Source organism: Panthera leo, chromosome A1 (genome assembly GCF_018350215.1).
Source record: "Panthera leo isolate Ple1 chromosome A1, P.leo_Ple1_pat1.1, whole genome shotgun sequence".
In the NCBI taxonomy this organism is placed as follows: domain Eukaryota; kingdom Metazoa; phylum Chordata; class Mammalia; order Carnivora; family Felidae; genus Panthera; species Panthera leo.
The window spans coordinates 8,603,579-8,617,500 of record NC_056679.1 but is presented as its reverse complement, the minus strand read 5'-3'; the positions used below and the strand labels follow the sequence as shown (position 1 = coordinate 8,617,500).

The 13,922-nt window shown below is 42.6% G+C and overlaps 1 protein-coding gene across 1 annotated transcript in view; it reads right to left on the bottom strand.

Annotated features, from left to right (window-relative positions):
• Nucleotides 1-13,922, bottom strand: part of MTUS2 (microtubule associated scaffold protein 2) — a 565,789-nt gene that overhangs the window by 163,495 nt on the left and 388,372 nt on the right. Inside the window, 1 exon segment of the mRNA XM_042941853.1 lies at nucleotides 8,774-8,935. Within this exon segment, the coding sequence (XP_042797787.1) occupies nucleotides 8,774-8,935 (162 nt within the window).

The following is a 13,922-nucleotide window of genomic DNA, read 5'->3' as shown; positions in this document are numbered from 1 at the left end:
TGGTTCTGTTACCTGGGGCTAATTATTTGCTTTCTCGAATCCAGCTTCCTCGTCGATAAAAGGGGGTTAAGAAGAGTTACGAGCGACAAAGCAAGGCGATGAGGGGTCTGGCTGAGCATACAGTAAGGACTCAATAAGTGCTATTATGACTTGCGGCAGATAAAGTTTACTTTGTGCGACAGCTCCTCCTGGTGTTGTCCCTGCCTGGACTCACCTCGTGTTACAGTTACATGGAGTCTGTGCCTGTGGTTAAGGAGAAGCCACTAAGACGTCCCAAGCGGGGGTGGAACAGGACTAGATTTGCGTTCAGACGGTGAAGTGCGGCTGCCAACTGTGGGGAAGGGCGGGAGGGAGGGATGTGGACTCTTGTCGGCCAGGCTGGTGGGCTGATTACCGATTAGTAACACGGGGCAGTGTTGAGTCATTCTCAACACAAATAGGCTGATGAAGGGATGAAAAACGAAAGACAGGAAGGCTCTGCAATGTCCAAGAAATGTGCTACTCTTCTTCGTAGAAAATGGAGCACCGGCATTTGTCTCTTTCTTATATTTGCATTTTAGACGGTCCCCACGAAGACCGTAATTAGGAGCAGGCGTTTCATCAGTGTAAGTGAGCTAGTAGGATACGTGAATCTGGAAGGAAATGAAAAGTTTTAAACGCTGACATGTAATTAAAAGTTCCATGTTCATCATGCTAAGAGACCGCGCTACATCATGATAGCAATTTGCATAACAATGCATTTACGGCACAGTAGGCAGAGTGCTGAAACACATAAATGTCAGAAATCACAATGGAAAACACAGCTCTAAAGACCATTTGCATTAATTACGGCTGGGCCGGCTCCCATAGCTCCTCGAGGCTGACAAACGGAGTGGGCAAAATACCAGGTGTGTAACCTTTCAGATCCGTGGATATACTCTTAAACGGAAGTTGGGTTTTTGTGCCTTACTTTTGAGGAGTTGCCACAAAACAAAAGGTTTCACACCCTGCGGGTCGCTGAATAGCAAGGTGAGTCACTGCATTTTATAAATTCTCCTCTGGTACTATGGGTTGTCCCAGGCGCTTCTCAAATCACCCAAAATATTTTTTTAAGCTTTTATTTATTTATTTTGAGAGAGAGAGAGAGTGAGCGAGATCAAGTGGGGCAGGGGCAGAGAGAGAGAGAAAGGGAGAGAGAGAGAGAAAATCCTAAACAGGCTCTGAACTGTCAGTGCAGGGCCTAATGTGGGGCTCGAACTCATGAACCATGAGATCATGACCTGAGCTGAAGTCAGATGCTCGACTGAGCCACCCAGGTGCCCCTCTTGTTGTTTTAATGAAAGAATTTGAGACATAGCAGGGAAAGAGAAATGTATCTTCTCCCTTACTTAGATCATTCTGGAGCATTTAATTATAATTGTTAAATAGCACATCACAAAACCGGAAATAGAGGATCAGGTTATTAAGAGTTTAAAACTCAAGTGTCCTAAAAACCAACAACATAAAAAATCAAACTCCCCATGAGCTCCTGAAGGGACAACTTTTATGTAATCATTAAAGTCAAGGTGGACTCACCAATAACATCAGAAACTGATGAAGCAGCTACAGATTTTCTATGCAATTTCTTTTTCGCATATGCTGTCTTTTGACTATTTCACAGCTAGCAAGTTCCTCCATAAAAAGGTTAGAAGGGAAAAGTAGGGAGTACGTATTTTCAATTTCAGATCTAATCGTTAGCAGCCCCGATCCAAGATTTTAAGGGGAGGGAGACTTGGGAACCTCTAATATTTACAAAGAGGAAGTTCCCATGGTTCACCCGCATGGAACGCTGTTCCCCACCATTGCGGTCTGGCAACTTCTACTGATCATTTAGATCTGGGCCTATGTGTTTTCTGCACACTACATTATGTCTGTGTAATATACCTTCACTGTATACTCATTTCCCTTTCACAGCACTTAGCATGACTGTAATTAAATAATTAATCATGTACTGATAAGTACAGATTCTATGTTTTTCTCTCCTGTTATACCCTCGGATCCACAGGGGCAAAAACCGTCTGTCTCATACATCATGACTTCCCCAACTACCCAGCACAGGGCTCAACTCAAAGAAGGGGCTCAGTCAACATTTGTTGAAGGAGCTGATGCTCACGCAATCAAATTCCACCCGTTCTCACTCCCCAGGACGACTAAGGGTTGACTCTCGTGTCACAGCTGGTGAATCACAGCACTTCCTGGCTGCTGGGAGGCGCTAGGAACCTCCCCACTGGTGGCCAGAAAGAACAGCAAACAGGTCTTCCGGGACACCCAGGAACACGACTTTTAGAATGATGAAGTGGACAGATCCTCCTTCCAGACATTCCATACATCATCCCCATGATATTTCCCTGTCTCCGTGACCTCACGCAAAGGAATGGTCTCCAATTTATTGCTTTTATCTTTCTCCAACAGAGATTCTTTCTAAACGCTTCTACTCTACTGTCGGCTCCCCTGTCCCCCACCTATTGCTGGTTCCCCTGTTGGCTTCACGGTGACAAATAAGGGATTGCAACGGAGACTCAGCCTCAGGGAGAACGCAGTCGACACAAAGCAATAACACCTTCCATACTGAAGAGCCCAGCGTAGCCTAATTGCTTCCAACTTGCTTCCTTCAGGTGCCACTCCTGGAGGTTTGTGAACACACGTGAGTCCACAGTGTGGGATGCCATGACTCTTGTCATTAGAAAACAACACGATCTTGGAGCTATTTAGGTTAAAAGGGCATATATTACAGGCTACAGTAACAACAACCCCCCAAATCATCTAGAGCCAAGATTCTAATAGCACTTAAAGCAATCCTTTTACCTGCCCTGTCTTTTCCTGAAGCATAATATTTTATTTCAGCAAGCTCTTCCTCAACTTTCGTCATTTAAGGTGTGCTCAGAAAGGGGCGATGGTGTTTGGCCGGACCGGAGGGATGGTGGGAGTATCTGTTTCGGCAGCTCATTGTACATGCCGAAGGGCTCGGTAGACACACTTTAATAATGTTGACCAGATACTTGTACTTTTAAATTACACTATGCTCAGAAATACCGACATTTGTGGAATTTAATTCAGGAATAAGAATCTACTTTTAAATTAGTCAAACAATTTTTATAATACAAGTGGAGTGACAGCCTTACTATTCCCAGAGGTTTTTCTTTTTCCCTCTGACAAGTTACCAACTGTTCATTTTCTATATAACCGTAGGAAATCCTTCCATACCGTAGGGTGAATCAAGTAATTGTATTTTCTATAATCCAGCACGTCAACATGACAGAATCAGAGGGCATATTGACCCAGATCTATCTTCAGATCAATATTTTCAACGGAAAATATTTTCCTATTTGCTACAACAACTGCAAACAAGTATGAAGAGTCAAGGGGTAAAGCCGAAATTCACGTAGAATTACAGGGATCAAGGCACCATTGAGATTTTGTATTTGACATGAACAGCAGAAAAACTTTTCATGAAAATTTTGAGAAAAAGGACTATTGAAAGACCAAGGCTAAGCTTCTAAAATTCTTGGCAACAGCCATGGACAGGATGTTCAGTATATATCTTTTAACTAACTAGTGTTAGTTTAGCACTAAACACTAGAACTTTCTGTTGTTGCCACACCGAGATCTATGAGGTAATGATCATTATTTAAAAATTTTTTTTTAATGTTTACTTATTCTTGAGAGAGAGAGAGAGAGAGAGAGAGAGAGAGTGTGTGTGTGTGTGTGTGTGTGTGTGTGTGTGTGAGCAGGGGAGGGGCAGAGAGAGAGACAGACACAGAATCGGAAGCAGGTTCCAGGCTCCGAGCTGTCAGCACACAGCCCAACGCGGGGCTCGAACCCATGAACTGCGAGATCATGACCTGAGCCGAAGTCAGATGCTTAACTGACTGAGCCACCCAGGTGCCCCCATCATTCTTTTTGAAAGACTAAACAGCAGTCTAGTGAATAGATGTATCATAGCTTATTTAAATATCTCCATATTGATGCATATTTAGATTGTTTCCAATTTTTTAATATTATAATCATTGTTGCCAAAAAAGCTGTACTTGGATGTCATTGCTGTCTAAGCAAGAATTTTTGTAAGAGAGATTCCCAGAAGCAGAAACGCTGGATTACACATTATATACACTTAAATTTTTGTAGGTGACCAATTGTCCTCTACAAGCTTGTGCAGATTTATATTCCTGTTAACGAACACTGTAGTGTTCGTTTGCAGTGTTCTCACTAATGCCGGCTGTGATAAACCTTTTTAATTTTTTCTAATCTGAATGAAAAAGATGGTATCTCATTTAAAAAGCTAAATGTATTTAGTTATTAGTGCATTTGAACATCTTTTCATATGTTTATGACCATTGACTACTTTGTACTTCTGTGTGAATTACCCATTCATCTCTTCTACCTGTTTTTCCAATTAAGTTGTATCTTTCCTATTTATTTTCATGGAACGCTTTGTTGCAGCATTTTCATTCAGTCTATCTCCTTAATTCTATGTCTTTCATTGTGGAAAATTATAAATTTTTACATAGCTATTTTTATCAGTTTTAAAGCATTTCAAGGTTTCATATCATGTTTAGAAAAGCCTTCCCTATTCCAAAATCTTTAAAAAATTTTTTTAATGTTTATTTTTGAGAGAGAGAGAGTGCAAGCAGGGGAGGGGCAGAGAGAGGGAGACACAGGATCCGAAGCGGGCTCCAGGCTCCGAGCTGTCAGCACAGAGCCCGACATGGAGCTCGAACCCATGAACCATGAGATCGTGACCTGCGCCGAAGTTGGACGCTTAACCCACTGGGGCACCCAGGCGCCCCTCCCTATTCCGAAATTTTAAACTCTTTTCTAATTATTTTATTATGACAATAGATAGGTTTACAACAAAGTTGTTGTCCACTATGTTGTTCAACATATGTCTTTTTTAATCCACAGAATTAAATCTTAAAAGTGTGTGCTAGGAAATAAGTTTCTCTCTTCCGAAGAAATGACATGCTCTTTTTCCAAACTCTGATTGTATTTCTTCTTTTGCTCCTGAGCCAGGAAACTGAGCCTAGTTTCATCAGGATTTTCCTGTTTTTATTGGAATTTTATCTTTGCAACTGTGTTATTTTGTGCCCTTTACTGCATGCTCCTTTGGATCTTTTCTGAAGTCAGAAAGCAACTAAATAATGAATAAGTTAGAAAATGATTAAATAAACAACAAAGGGAAAGTGATTAAATAAATAATAAAAACCTATCATATTTAATTTAAACTTTTTCAGGTCATTTTTTTCTTAATCCACTTTACTCTGAATGTTTGGTCTGCTAGAATTAACTAGAATCCAGCTGTTAAGACTATAGATCTCTTGCACTCCCTCCATTTATTGGTTTATAACTCGGTGTACCATAGTGTAAGCTTCTTAAAAGCAAGAACTTTTCTAATTATCCTTGAATCCAAGTCACCCTATGGCTGAAAATAAGTACTTAGATGTTTCCTGAATGAATGAACCAGGATGAAATCTAGGTTAAAGGCAACAGCCCAAGCACTCCCAGGGTATTTCTGTTGGGAAACGTGTTGCATCTGCAATTATGGATGACAGTAATTGAGCAGAGGACCCAAAGATACAAGAGCTCTGCCATCATTAGCCTGGAATCACCAAGGGAAAGAAGCAGAGCACTGCAGTTCAGAAATGTTCCCAACAACACGGGTTGAAAAAAACAAGGGTTGGCATTATCTAAGTAATTCACATACCCAGACACCTTACAGTCCCAAGAAATCCAATGATTTGGGATTTGGTGGTAATCTGCATGCCTACCTTCTCATTTTTAAGAAGCTTTGATGACACAAGGCAATGTGAAAGCTGATTTTATTTCTGAAACTAGATTTTATTTAACTTAGAAATTCCAACCCATGGGATAAATGCAAAGCTAACGTGCAGTGATAAAATTCATCTTTTAGCAATAACTTTGAAATGCAAGAAAGCCTTAGGTGTTAGAATTAGATAAAAGTTGGAAGACAAAGTCCTGACATCTTTAAAATGAGCTTTTGGCTTCATTTTCCCAATCCATACCTTTCCCTGACATCTCAATTCCATTTTCTCTGGGATTTTAAGCAATGTGTGTGGTCTCCTTACCCTAGCTGGGCAACAAAGCAAATATGGCTTCTCCCTCACTGATCTTATTCTCTTGATGCATGGGATGGATGGGGAAAGGAAAGAACATATCTTTCTTTTTCCTTCCTTTTTAATTTTAGTTGGGGGGGCACGAGCTGGGGAGAGGGTCAGAGGGGGACAGAGGGAGAGAGGGAGAGAAAGAGAGAGAGAAAGAGAGAGAGAGAGAGAGAGAGAGAGAGAGAGAGAGAGAGAGAATCTTAAGCAGGTTCCACACTCTGTGTGGGGCTCAACGTGGAGCTCAATCCCATGACCTTAGGATCATGACCTGAGCTGAAATCAAGAGTTGCATGCTCAACCAACTGAGCCCCCCAGGCATCCTATGACAGAACATACCTTAGACCAGCTAGCACTGCAACATAAACCGCTCCATGAGGTTGGCTGGGCTGAGGCCAAGCAAGATGATCAACATTAGACTGTATAATAATAGTTCATTATAACACTTAACAATGTTTCTGCAACTATTTTTTTGTGCTTCTCTACCACCAGCCTGTGAACCTTTTTGGGACAGGAACTGTGTCTCACTCATCTTTCTATCTCTAGACTATTCTATCCCCAGCACAGATACTCAGGAACCCAGCAACTGAACTGGTCAAGGAAGAGCAACAATACAACGTATGTGGGTCTGGAATAAGGAAGAAAGCAATTATCATCATCATGTTTTTAACTTAGAAGAGCAGGTCCAGTAGATCCACTGGATGCCTCGTAGATCAGCTTGAAAGAAGGTACACTTGAATTTTTGACAAAGAAAGTGATGGCTCATCATAAGAAGGAACCAAGAAAGTACAGACTTAAATTTTGCCTCTGGAGAAAATCACACACACGTCTCCACTCAGGGAGGGCTAGGTGAGTGTTTTCACACACACACACACACACACACACACACACACACACACACGATTTCAGCTTCTATGAAAAGGCTCCTACTTCTCTTAAAGGCATTATTTGGAATTTTAAGGAAAACCTGCAGATGGTGTATCAGGGTGCTGAGCTACGAGCCAGGAGTAACAAAAGCCAACACAGTGGTCATGGCATCACCCCGAACTCTATACCAGGCCATCTCCAGGAGGACCTAGCCTGAGGCAAGAAGTCCTTGGTGCCATTCTCTTACTACTACCTTCGTGGTAACACGAAACTTGACGTTAATAGACACACTGTGGATGACAGAATTCTGATAGCCCCCATCTGATACGGATAATATTACGGAAAAGGCGCTGGAAACATACACAACATGTGTTTATTTCCGGATGCCATCAGATGACCTTGGACAAGTGTTTCACACTCCGAGTTGTGGTCTGTCCTTCTCTCTTTTGTAAAAGAAAGCTTTCTGCCTTCCTCTCAGAGTTTCTGTGAGGACCAAATTAGATTCAGTGCATTACAATGTTTTATGAAGTAATGCAAAGTGGAAGAGAATTCCTGTTATCAAGATCACATGGCTTTCAGAAATCTCTTATGTAGCCGAACTATTTGAAAAAATAATGAAAATTTTGAAAAATGTTATGTATTTATTTTGAGAGAGAGGGAGCGAGCACAGGAGCAGGGTAGGGGCACGGAGAGAGGGAGAGAGAGAATCCCAAGGAGGCTCTGCGCTGTCAGGGCAGAGCCAGAGGCAGGGCTCGATCCCATGAATGGAGAGATCACGAACTGAGCTGAAATCAAGAGTCAGACGCTTAACCAACTGAGCCACCCAGATGGCCCGATAATGAAATTCTCATGGGCCTACCATGAGATTGGCACAACCACATGAGATTGGGTTGCTACCACACCTGACATACCTGATTTCCATTTAACCTTCCTTCAACTAAAGCAGCCACTCTGCTGACACAGTTTACCATATTATTATGAAACACTTTATGTATATGCTAGAGCAGAGAGAGCAGTCTAGTTAGTGGAATCTATTCTTATTGACCAACTTCAACAACGAGCGATCTGTGGTCAGTGTTGTTTCATCACCGGTAAACTGACTCCACCTGCCATCATCCCAAGTGCCTCTGCAGCAAATCCCAGACAGCGTATCATTTCACGTGTGAATGGCCAAAATAAGACTCTTATAAAAATATAATCACAACGGCCACATCACGCTTAAAATATCAGTACTATGTTCACATTTTCTCAGTTATCTTCCGAAAAAAAGTTTGCGGGTGGTGGGGGCGGGGGGCGGTATATTCGTTTGGATTCCAGCTTTGGTGACATGAGCCTGGAGCCAGAGGGGAAGGGAGCTCTCAGATCCTTCTGGAGGCAGCGGCTCCCGTAGGGTCCCATGACTCACTCCCGAAGGAGGAGTCAGAAGTTTGGTTCTATGTGCCTCCAGAGCCAAATGCCAATCGGCTTAAAATAGCTTGATTCTTGTTTTTTGTTGTTGTTGTTTTGGGTTTTTTTTCCCCCACACAAAACTGTGTGATTCAATGGGTTAAGAGTCTGGGGAGGAGCGAGAGGAAGCTGTGAGAATTTAAACACAGGAATGCGTGAAAGTACCTTGAAAATAGCGGTATTGTTGTTATTATTAATTTTAAATGCCATTTGAAACTCATCCGTCATCCCATCTAAATAAGTGATGTACATGGGGAGTCTGAAAAGACTTTTTAAGGCAGAAAAGGCACTCCACTGTAGAGCTTCTCAGAGGCACACAGTCTTACCAGCGGGTATAGATGTGGATTTGGGCGCTGGAAGCAAACTCCGGCGCGGGGTTGTCACACTGGAGGACGCTGGAGGGGTCGCCCGGCTGGCCCCCTTGGGTGCGTCTTTGGAAGGCAGAGCCGCCTTCGGAGCTGGCTGGTCTTCATTCCCAAAGGTTGACCCTGTGGGAGGCAGACAGGATGTTAATTATAACTTCATGAAAAATGGATTGGGCCCTCCTTGCCATTTGCAATTGCCAACCAATCGTAACGCCGTCATCTGCTTTAGAATTTGACCTGACTCTTCGTGAGTGGCCTTGAAAAGCCTTTCTCTGGGACCGGATGTGGAAAAGAGCTCCCTTTAGGCTCCGAGAAAAGTCTGTCATTCCAATGCTCTGTGCAAGGGACTCCATAAAAGACAAGGGCAGCCTTTGAAGATTTTACACCTGTGTGCAGACACACACAATTTGCTTATGTGGATGTATAATTGTATAATGTGCATACGACACACGTTTATTTAGTGAGTCACAGAGGATAAAACCAGGGTGAGTGACCCAGGAGAGGTGAGAATCAGACCCGTACGTGCACGGCTGGTCCAAGGAGCTTGTGCAGAACTCCCTGCTACCCAAGTTATTTTACCTTCGGAACCAGAGGCTTGGGGTGAAGACAGAGGGGGTGAGGACCATGGGCACAGAGAATCTCCTCAAAATCCACAAAGCTTTTTTCTTTTTTTTTTTTTTTTCTGGAAAGCCGAGGCCTCATCGAAATACAAAGCCCCTGAATTAGAGCCTAGTTGACGGCAAAGGCAGAAGACGCTTATTGATCATTTCAGTTTGCCATCCAATACAGAAATACAGAGACTCTGTGTCTACGGGACAGTTTGTTTATGAATGACTGCTCTGACATTGTGAGCATATGGCATATGGGGACATGTGTCAGGTTTAAATACGCAAGGTGGTTGTGGCCCCACGCTTTCTTCTAGATCTTCCCCCAAACTGCTATGGTTTATGCATTTGTAATCTCTTAAAGACAATGACAACACCATCCAATCCTTGTGAAAGCATCAGCCCTTTAAATACGCCTCTGAGTATAGCTGTGAGCCCTAATCCACGAAACAGAGCCTGAATGTACTGGAACTATAGCTCGTTTGGAATTAAGCTATCCGGTTAGAAACGTGACCATCTACCATGGAAAATATGCAATGACAGCTGGAAGAAGTATACAGAATTTTAGCAGATTAAATTTTTTGTTTTCATCATTTTAAAAGGATAGGCATAAAATTCTATTTAGATAGGGCCTGCATAAAAATGATAACATTATTCAAATGGCTTCAGTGTTCGAAACACCCAGGAATTGTATTCACCCACTTAGGGTAAGAGATTGCTGCTTTCCTCCCTCTGAAGACCCGAACATCTCTTTAAAATTTAAAATTCGTGAGACTTGCTTTGTTTCTAAAGAAAAGTGTATCCGAGAAGGAAAGATAAAGAATGTGCTATTTCCCAGCACAAAACCTACGTCCTATAGCTCTTTTAAGGTCGGCACAAGGTTTTAAATAGTTCTAAACAGGGCTAGGAGAATGCTTTTGATTTACGCAAACAACAAATGCATCGAAACTTCACCAAAAGGATCTGCACTGTATCCTGAATATCAGATAGAAAAGGAAGCATATGATTAATCCAGAAACTTCATCAGGAAAAGGGATGCCACACACCTATAAGACAAGAAGTCTTAGCTTCTGAACCATACGATGAGCTCACCAGTCCAATTGTAGAAAGGATGTCTGGAGGTTTGTAGGACATTTCAGATGGAAGGAGGGGGCTCAGCCACTGGATATATTTCACCTGGAATCATCTACTGTTTAGCCTACTGCTGACATACTGCCCGAATAATCTATCACTAAAACGTGTACTGGAAGCCGAATTGAACATAAAAAGTTTCACAGCGTCTTTTCCTCATTAAAGTTTCTTAAGAAGGGAAATATTTTGTATCTTTGGTAAAGTTCAAATGTCCTTTCATCAAACCCTCTTACACCTGGCATCATCCTCTTATGTGAAATTTATCATTCAGAGAACATGTCAACTTAGAGATTCGGCGGCCTTCCAGGCTGGGAAGTAATTCATCTGTTTGAAGAACAAAGTGTCAAGGAAGCTACGTGGGTGATGTACTCTCCTCTGAGTGAGGTCTTGAATGAACGAAAAAAAAAAAAAAAAAGAAAAGAAAGTAAAATAAAATAAAATAGAACACTATTCTTATCCACCATTGTGGGATACAGCTGGCAGTTAACAGCATCACTCTTTGAAAACCAGCTTAAGTCAGCCAGTAATTAAAGACTCATTATTTAGTAAGCGAAAAGTACGCAGAATTTGGGAATTACTGCTGAATTCTATAAATGCTCTGGGTACTTCACAATGCAGGCCACATTAAACCACTGCTTGCTAAGAGGAAGGAAACACGTGGAAATAAACAAACGGCTTGTGTAAGCCAGAACAGTGTACGGAAGGATTCAGTCAGTGGAAGTGGTTCATGTGTCTAATCCAGTCCTCTCGTTGCCAACCAGCCCGAATCTGGCCTGAACCATCGAGGTTATCACCTGGATAAATGGTGCAGACCGGGAAGCAGAACAACCAGGGGGGTGGATATTATCTCCTCCCCTTCCACCTCCCTGCACCTCAGTTTCTTCATCTATAAGTGGGGATACTGAGCATGGACCTCATAGGGCTATTGTGGGAAGTGAGAGAGCTAAGAAAATGAATTTGTAAACGTTAATGCCAAGAGTGGGCACAAGAAAACAGAATGGTGTCTGTGCATGCTGAACCCTCCTGTGTCAGTTATGAACACACACAGGTTAGTTTTCAAGTCAGCGGCCGGTCCTTACAGCCAATCAGTTTTTCTTAGGACTTGGCCAAGTATCCAGAGATTGCTATCAGATGGGCTGCTCTCTGTGAGAAGGAAGGAAAGGACTGAAATAAATCTGACAGCAACAGCAGGATGTAAGACTAAAGAGATCCGGTATGATTGTCCTTAAAACATATGTTGAGCGACTTGAGACCCAGGAAACGGTGAGAATAAGAACAGAAAGGAACACCACGCTTAAGAGATACCGACTATCGCTGGTTCCATCATGACTGAAACTGTTAGGGGGGGTGCCTGGGTGGCTCAGTCGGTTAAGCGTCCCGACTTCGGCTCAGGTCATGATCTCGCGGTCCGTGAGTTCGAGCCCCGCGTCGGGCTCTGTGCTGACAGCTCAGAGCCCGGAGCCTGTTTCAGATTCTGTGTCTCCCTCTCTCTGACCCTCCCCCATTCATGCTCTGTCTCTCTCTGTCTCAAAAAATAAATAAACGTTAAAAAAAAAAAAAGAAACTGTTAGGACACAGGGCATAAGCACGTTCAACTTTCCTAGATGTTCAAAGTGGCTTTCCAAAATTGCCTGTTGCAATCCACACCCACTACAGGTCGTGACTGTCAGACTTTCATTAGTTGATGACATAGGTTTTAATTTATAGGTCTTGGGCAGGCAGGGAGGTGGAACATGTTTTTCATATAGTTATTAGCTATTCAAGTTTTTTCTTCTATAAGACGCCCACTCATTTTTCTACTATTTTGCCTTTCTAAATGACATAGAGGAGGTTGTTTTTTTTTTTTAATATTCTGGATACTGATCCTTTATTGGTATATATTTTAAATTTTCTCCGTCTTTCTTTCTCCACTTGATTGGTACCTTATGAATCGTAGCTTTTCCTTCTCCATGTGAGATAATAAAGATGTTCTTCTGTGTATTCTTCTAAATGGCTTAAAACTTTTTTTTTAACTTTAGATCAATTCATCTGGGATGAAGCATGGAGTAGGGATGGAATTTGTTGCTGCTGTTCCTATATAGACAGCCAGTTATCCCAGCCCTGTGCATTGGGCAGTCTCTTCACTGCCAGCTGTTGAGTATCAAGCTTCCATACAGACCTGATTGTTAGACTAAGCTAACAACCCCCAAATTTCAGTCATTTAACATAACAGAAGTTTCTCTGTCAATTGTGAATCATCTCATACAGGTAATCCGGATGATCTGCTGCGCTGGGGAGCTCTATTCCAGACAGGGACTCGGGCTCCTTCCATCTCCTGCTTTTGCCCTACCCTGGGTCTCTCAAGAGACATTAACACGCAGCTGGGGAGAAAATGAATTGTTCATGGAAGGATTTTATGGGTCAGGCCTAGAAGTGGAGTGCATCACTTCTGCCATGGGCCCACTGGCTGGGGAACGTAAGCTCCGTTTACGCCTAGGAGAAAAGGGAAATCATCTGGTGAACGCCTATCCACTCTGCCTCACGAGGCTCCATTTCTGAACCCTATATTCTGTTTCATTGATCTCTTTGTCTCTCACGATCCCAACACTACACTGATTTACCATCGCGTGAGACAAGGCTGGCACGCTGAACCGGTACAAGACAAGTACCTCCGATTCTGCTCGTTCACTTTACAACGGTCTTGACCCAAATATTCTTGACTCTTTCTCTTGCATATCAATTCTAGAATCTACTTGTCAAGTTCCAAGAAAAGCGGTCAGAATTTCCAACAGATACAATTAAATCTTTTTTTCTGAACTGCAACCAGATCAAAGGAAGAATGCGCACAGATTTCACTCAAGATCAGCAGACATACGCTGAGCTCCGAGTCTACCGTGGGTGGCATGTTAGATGAGAGAGATACAGAGAAGGCAGAGTTCTGTGAAAAAGCAAATACCACATCAGTGGCAGTACTCCTTAAGGGGCAAAATTTGTGGGGATATTTGGAGTTGCAGCAACATCCGCATTTAGCGGGTAGGGCTGTCAATACCTCCGTTCAGGAGACATGTAGAAATGTAGGAGACCACGGAGAGCAAGGGCTAATAAATGCCAGGTGAGGGGTACGACGCAGGGAGAAAAGGTAACGTTGTTCGTAAACAATCACACGTCATCAAGGGAATCTCCCTATGCCATTCTTAACTTTGTTATGTTATCACCACTGAAGTCTGCAGGTGTTCCCCTGATTGCAGTAACTAAAGGACAAAAGCCTGCTATTTCACTGCTGGATGGTGGCCATCTTTTGCAGATATCCAAATCATCATATCATCCACTTCCTGCTTGGAAGGTAAGATCGCCTTCATCAGAGTGTGAGAATTTGCAAGGTGTATGTTCTGCAT